Here is a 7,605-nt window from a genome sequence, read left to right as displayed (position 1 = left end):
TCAATTAATTACCTTGAGGGTTTAATCTTACAATGCCTCCAATCTAATACACATTGACTACATCACTCAACTCTTATAGGTATTTATATAAGGCCCTGACTGCTGGAAAACCCTCATTTCACCTTGGGTCACATACATTCATGTGATCAACATGAATTATAGGTGCTACCCACCAAAGTGCCCACAGGATCTATGTGGGTAGGGGAAGGGGGTCTCCCAGCTCTGTGTAAGAGATATTGAGGAGAGCCAACATGTGTTATATTTTCCTGGGAGTCACTGCACAGCTGGGAATTGTGCACCCCCCCAGTCTCCATCCCCATCCCTAGTGCAGAAGGCAGGCCTGTGGGTTAGAGGAAGGAGAGTGGGGTCCAGTGGCAAAGAGACTGACCCCTACTTCCACAAGGGAGGGGAAGGATCTGTCCATGGAAGATCAACCCATCCCATTGAATTACCTGTATCAGGCTACCACACAAGAAAGGGGAAGGCCACTCCTCTCTCTGCCATATGATAATTTTTGTTGTTTAAACTGCTGAGATTAAAGCCCAGCGGAATGCCCAAAGGTACTGGATGGATGCTGATTGACCTCTCGCCCGTCATCTTTCACTAAAGTTTATCCTTCCCACTTTCTGAAACGTGCTGTTCCTATTCGAAAAGTTCACTGATAATAATCGCTCTCTCCCCAGACTCCAGCACCCATTTGGGAAAGCTCAATGAAAAGGACAAAGATAGGGAATGCACTTTGATTCCCAAGCTCCCAAATGAGTGTGACGACAATGGAGAGCAAAACCAGCCAAAGCTGTTTAAGAAAGAACTTAAGTCACCTGGCCCTTCTGTAGTTGAGCCCCACAATTCCTATGTCCCTGCTATTTCAAGTGCTCAAGGACATTAGAACAGACATGTAGCCCAGACCCTGAAAGATATTTAAGCTCCTAACTTTCACTGGGAGCCTAAGTACCTTTGAGGATCTGGCCCACAGTCTTTAAGGCAATATGTTCCTCTGAGAGCAGATGCTATTGTGGAAAAATCTGCATTCATGCTACTATTTGCATGTACTAATTGGTAAGAGCCAGCTCTTGTATCATGCATTATTATACTCTCTTCTAGAAGTGGGTGAAAATTTTCTATTGAAATCTTTTTTTGTTTTTTGATGGAGAATGGCTTTTCCAAAAAAAACAGAAATCTTTGCAAAATAAATTCAAATTTTTGTCAAAAAAAAAGGTTTTGTTTTTCCAGTTTAAAACTGAAAAAAAAATAGCGTTTGTGTTTTTTTTTTGACGAAAGCCTGAAAAATCAAGAAGAAAATTTTTGGCAAGTGAACATTTCTTTTATTTTTGTCAAAAATTTTCACAGGGAAAAACAATACTTTCCTGACCACCTCTAGTCTCTTCCCATACTCATTCATTTTCTTCTTTTGTCTCTCTCAAACATCTCCCACTTTCTTACTCACTGTTCTTTCTATTATTCTCATTGCTTTTCCTTCTCAAGTTAAAATTTATCAATACGTTGCCTATCCTATTCTCTTTCTCCAAAGGGCAGCTTCATTGGTTTCCCTGCTTGTTTTAGTTACTTAGCCCAATTTCTCATAAAACACCACCCTCATGGAATCATCTTCCTCCAACAGCTCAGTTTCCTACTACTTAATTCTCAGAAAGTTTCACTTGTCGGCTACCAAGACACATTATTTGTGGTGCACGGACCATAATTTGGGAAACAGCTTTTGCACAGTATCAAGAGTTCAGGCTATAGTTGGGTTTCGCCTTAACTCTGAATCTCCTTACTTATGAGGGGACTGATAACATTGTGCTGTAGGTTCAAAAGGCATTCTGTTTCTTGTTTGCTAGTCTACTGATTCACAGCCAGCAGTCTGAATCCAGTTCCCAAAATTTGAAGAGGCTGGTAGTGCATTCCAGATCTGACACTTTCATGGTGTCACTCTAGGATACTTTGGGTGAGCTCTCAGTTGATGTGCTTTAATGTGTAGTCCATGAAAATAGTTCAGATATGGACACAAGAAGAGGAGGGTGTTGCTGTTATGATTCTGTTGCTGTGCCTCGAATGATACGCATGAAAAGAATTATATTAGCAGCCAATTGGTGTTTGATCTGATGCTGTGATGCTTGTAACTTCATAAACTTCTGTAGAGGTCTGGTGTGGGGAATTTCTATGGAACTAGACAGAACTGGATTAGTCTTCTCTAATTCACTCAGGCATTTTAAGTTACAGTCAGATGATTTAAATTCAGGTCCCTAAATCACATTCGGGCTCTTAAACACCATTGCTCCCAGTCCAGCACCTGTCCCTAACACACAGAGGTAGTCATTTTTATCGCAGAACTAGATGGCATGGTCCACCTCGTCCTCTTCCTCCACATTGGCATAAGTCCATAGCTCTTCCCATGCCATCTCCGGCCAATTTCCGCTTGCACCTGAAAAGGGAAAGAAGATGTTAGTGGTCCGTTAGGTTGATTTCATCTCTATGCCAAATGAGCCCAGTGAGAGGAGGCTTGGACAGGTACGTTCATGGTACCCAACTTGAGTACATATGTTATGGACCCCCTAGGGAACGTTTGTCATGAGAACTAGTCAACATTTTTCAAATGTGACAATTTTAATGACATTTCACAATAAAAAATGGAAAAAAATCTCAGTGTGATTTTTACTGCATATTTTCCAGCCAACTACAGAGCTAGAAACATTTTTTAAAATGTTGAAATGTCGACATTTCTAATTTAAAAAAATGAAGAATTTTTTTTAAGTGTGTGAGTTTTTTACATCTCTTTCTGATTTAAAACAAAGTGTAATTTTAAAATGAGTTTGAAGCTGTTCTGCATTTTTGTAACTGAATTTCTAAAATAAATTTCTTCTCATAATGCAAATAAAGTACTACCAAAACTTTGGTCTTGCAGTTCGAACTATAAAAACAGACCAACACAACCAGTAGTTATACAATAAGTGACAACTTAATTTGTGATAATACCTTTTGCAGCATCAGACCTTTTGCAGCATGCATAATACCATCTAAGCATCATACAAAATAAAAAGCATTCCTAGGAGGGAGGGAGTTAGATAAGTTAAATATTATTATCCCTTTGTTTCAAAGAGGTGAACGCCCAGATCCTTAAAGATATTTAGATGACTAACTCCGATTGATTTTAATGGCAGTTAGGTGCGTAAATACCTCTGAGGAGATGGCCAAAGTGACTTGCCCAAGGTCACACAGTAGATCAGAGTGAAAAATGTCAGACACATTTCAAAGCCTTTGTGACAGGGACCACATCTACGATGTTTGCACTGCACCTAGCAGATCAGCTTTAGGGCTTGCAGGAACGGCTATAAAATAATACATAATAATAAACACCTAGATGGACAGAGATGGGATTAAAACTCAGGCATCATGTCTCCCAGTTCCATGCTCAGACCACTAGCTCATGTTGCCTTTAATAATTTGATAGCATACCCATTTGACTGTGACAATTGCTTTTGATTCTGTGCACGGTATCTAACCAATGAATAAAAGGCACACTTCTTCCATTTAAAATGAACACTTAGGGTACGTCTTCACTACCCGCTGGATCGGCCGGCAGCAATAAATCGATCCCCGAGCGCTCTCCCATCGACTCCGGTACTCCACAGCGGCAAGAGGCGCAGGCAGAGTCGACTGGGGTGCGGCAGCAGTCGACTCACCGTAGTGAAAACACCATGGTAAGTCCATCTACGTACGTTGACTTCAGCTACATTGTTCACATTGCTGAAGTTGCGTAGCTTAGATCAATCTCATCTCCCCCCCCTCCCAAGTTCAAGCCTACTGCATATGTAATGCCTGAGTCCACAACAGGGGCTCCAGGGCACTACCTATAAATAATAAATAATACAATTGGACCTCAGAGTGTGAGCATCTACTGTCTCAGCTAAAAGACTCAGGTCTGTTAACTCAAAGCCAGTATCAGACTTATAAACCACTATGTAGTTCACCCATTAGAGGGCGACAGAGAACCACACCTTAATGGTGAATTGCACACAACACATATTGCTGTGTCTACACTAACATTTTCCTTAAACTTTCCCCGCCTAGATCCACCAGTGGTGCTAAGAATAGTAGGGTGCTAATATAGATGGATTGCTGGCATTTCAACCAGTGAGTCATGCAACAAAAATAATCTCTAGTACTTACATAGTACTTTTGATGAGTAGATCTCAAGAAACTTTATAAGGGATGTCAGTATCGTTAACCTTTATACAAATAGGAAAACTGAGGCACTGAGCAGTGATGTGACTTGCCCAAGATCACCTAGCAGGCCAAGCTGGGAACAGAACCCAGCTCTCCACTATCCCAGCCTAGGGTGCTATCTATTGGCTCGCATTGCCTCTCTCACAATGCTAAGAACAGTGCTAGATGAAACCCTGGTTAAAAATGCCAGCAGTCTAAGGGAGCTTAACACAAATGCTCCCACCATTACTACCTCTTTTGGAGCTCAGTCAGTGGTAGAAATCTAGTATTGAACATCTAGTATCGACAAGGCTTATGTGAGAACTGATATTAGTGGGTACATATTTACTGGCATGCTATTCTAGTTGCTTTTACTGCCATACAGTTTTAATTAAAACATTTTTAAAGCTATTCATGAAATAACCATGCATGTTTCCCAACACAGTGTGTTCCTCTGAGCTTCCGATGACCAGGATAGAGGTTTAACACACAACTCTTTCCACCGGAGTGTGCCATTTAAGAAGCTCCTACTGTGCAATTTTCAAAGCTTGTGCTGGGGATGAGGAGCACATCTCTGTGTGCATGTGTAAATTGCTCTTGCTTGTTTTCTCTTTCTCATCTTCAGCTCCCACAGAGCGGGCACCCTTCTCTGCCTCATAGGAGCTAGGAAGATTCCATCCCTGGAATACCGTGTCCTGTTCTGGTGCCCACATTTCAAAAAGGATGTGGAAATATTGGAACAAGTTCAGAAAAGAGCTACGAGAATTATCTGAGATCTGGAAAACATGGCTTAGAGCAGTGGTGGGCAACCCGCGGCCCGTGGGCCTCATGGGGCTCATCAGGGTAACCTGATTGCGGGCTGTGAGACATTTTGCTGATGTTGACCATTCACAGGCACGCCCCCCTTCCCTCCCCCCTCCCACCGCACTGCAGCTCCCAGTGGCCACAGTTCACCATTCCCGGCCAATGGGAGCTGCAGGAAGTGGCGGCCTGCATGTCCCTATGGCCCACACTGTTTCCCGCAGCTCCCATTGGCCAGGAATGGCGAACCGTGGCCACTGGGAATTACCGGGGGGCCATGCCTGCAGATGGTCAACGTCAGCAAAATGTCTCGTGGCCCACAATCAGATTACCCTGATGGGCCGCAGGTTGCCCACCACTGGCTTAGAGTGAGAGAATTAAGGAGCTCAATCTACTCCATTTACTCAAGATACAGTTAAGAAGTGGCTTGATTACAGTCTACATGTACCTACATGGGGAAAGAGATCGTTAATAGTAGACCTTAATCTAGCAGAAAAAACAATTAGACGAAATAGCTGGAAACTGAAGCTAGACAAATTAAGACTAGAATGAAGGCACAACTTCTTTGTAACAATGAGGGTAATTAACCATTGGAACAACTCGAGATGTGGTGGATTCTCCAGCTCGTAGAGGTATCCAAGCCACTAAGTTTAGACTCTGATCCAAACTTTCCCAGTGTTGTAAGGGATTCAGAGCCAGAGTTCTGGACTGGATCCATTACTGCTTTCTGGGCTTCTTGTCAGCCAGCCAGGAGCAGACATGGAAGCAGCTTTGGCAGGTGCTGCAGCAGGGACTGGCAGACCTGGATGATGTCATCTGGCTGCTATCTGTCATTTTCACTCAAGATGTTTTCTTCCCTCTATTGGTTGTCTGTTTGCTCCAAACCCCACTCGCCCACCCATTCCCTAACAATCTCTTCACCTCAGCTTCACTCCTCCCATCCACCATGCTCTCCTTCTTCCTTCCCCCCACCTCTCCGCTCCCATCTATTCCCCCCTCCTTTCCTTTATGTTTCCATATTTAGCTTATCCCACAATAGCTAAAGTCCCACACAAAGAATTTTTGGAAAACAATTTTGGCATTAATGTGTCATTTGCATACCACCCACTCTGCTGTTTCTCTTTGTACATTATACTCCAGTCTCCTGCCCTATGTCTGTCATGTCTATTTCAATTATGAGCTCTTTGGAGATTGACTGTCTTTTACTCTATATTTATATAATGCCTAGCACAATTGGGCTCTAATCCTTGTTGGCACTAAATCACTATATGATTAATAGCAGTAACCAGTGATGATCTGGAAAAACTAGTATGATAGAGATCTATAAGATCATGAATGGTGTGGAGACAGTGAATAAGGAAGTGTTATTTATCTCTTCAGATAACACACGAACTGGGGGTCACCCAATGAACTTATTATGCAGCAGGTTTAAACAAACAAAAGGAAGTATTACTGCACACACCGCACAGTCACCCTGTGGAACTCGTTACCATGGGATGGTGTGAAGGCCAAAACAATAGCTGGGTTCGAAAAAGAATTAGATAAATTCATGGAGGATAGCTCCATCAATGGCTATTACACAAGGTGATCAGGGATGCAACCCCATGCTCTGGATGTCCTAAGCATCTAAGTGCCAGAAGCTGGGACTGGACAACAGAGGCTGTATCACTCGATAATTGTACTGTTCTGTTCATTTCCTCCGAAGCATCTGGGATTGGTCACTGTCAGAAGACAGGATACTAGGCTAGATGGACCATTGGTCTAATTCAGTGTGGCCATTCTTAGTAGATTCAGTTTATTTTGACCTTTGTTATGTGACAGGGTATAATCTTTGTAACATTAACTCATGTCATGTGACTGAAGCCAGGACATAAATATCAGATTCTTTCAGCATCTGTATTACACACCTGTATTACAATGCATGTCTGAGTGACAGCAAAATGTGGTGCTTAGTATGAAGACTGGAAATAGATATATCACACTAAAGAAATGTTGTCAAAGCTAGAGAGCATAGTGAAAACTACCTGTACTGAACATTATGTGTATTTGACAATCATAGACTTTATGGTCAGAAGGGACCATCATGATCATCTGACCTCCTGCACATGGCAGGCCACAGAACCTCACCCACCCACTCCTGCAACGGACCCAGAACCTCTGGCTGAGTTACTGCAGTCCTCAAAGATTTCAAGTTACAGAGAATCCACCATATACACTAGTTTAAACCTGCAAGTGACCCATTTTCCACGCTGCAGAGGAATGCAACCCTACCCCCAGGGTCTCTGTCAATCTGACCTGGGGGAAAATTCCTTCCTGACCCCAAATATAGAAATCATTTAGACCCTGGGCATGTGGGCGAGACCTGCCAGCCAGACACCTGGGAAAGAAGTCTCTGTAATAACTCAGAGCCCTCCCCTCTTATGTCCTGTCTCCGGCCGTTGGAAATATTAGCTAGTAGCAGTTGTTGATGGCTGTATGTCATTGTGGGCAACCTCATCTGACCACCCCCTCCATAAACATATCAAGTTCAGTCTTGAAGCCAATGAGGTGTTTTACCCCCACTGTTCCCCTCAGAAGGCTGTTCCAGAACTTCACTCC

General features: G+C 42.9%; 1 protein-coding gene across 1 annotated transcript in view; it reads right to left on the bottom strand.

Moving 5' to 3' along the window:
* Positions 1-1,316: 1,316 nt before the first annotated feature.
* The window catches only part of GHRHR (growth hormone releasing hormone receptor), a 43,615-nt gene continuing 37,326 nt past the window's right edge, over positions 1,317-7,605 (bottom strand). The window contains exon 14 of the mRNA XM_073329681.1: positions 1,317-2,425. Within this exon, the coding sequence (XP_073185782.1) occupies positions 2,300-2,425 (126 nt within the window). The 3' untranslated portion in view covers positions 1,317-2,299. The remainder of the gene's footprint in view (positions 2,426-7,605) is intronic.

The sequence above is a fragment of the Lepidochelys kempii genome, chromosome 2, assembly GCF_965140265.1.
Source record: "Lepidochelys kempii isolate rLepKem1 chromosome 2, rLepKem1.hap2, whole genome shotgun sequence".
Taxonomy (NCBI): Eukaryota; Metazoa; Chordata; order Testudines; family Cheloniidae; genus Lepidochelys; species Lepidochelys kempii.
The sequence above is the reverse complement of the archived record's forward strand: the minus strand, read 5'-3'. Positions and strand labels throughout refer to the sequence as shown.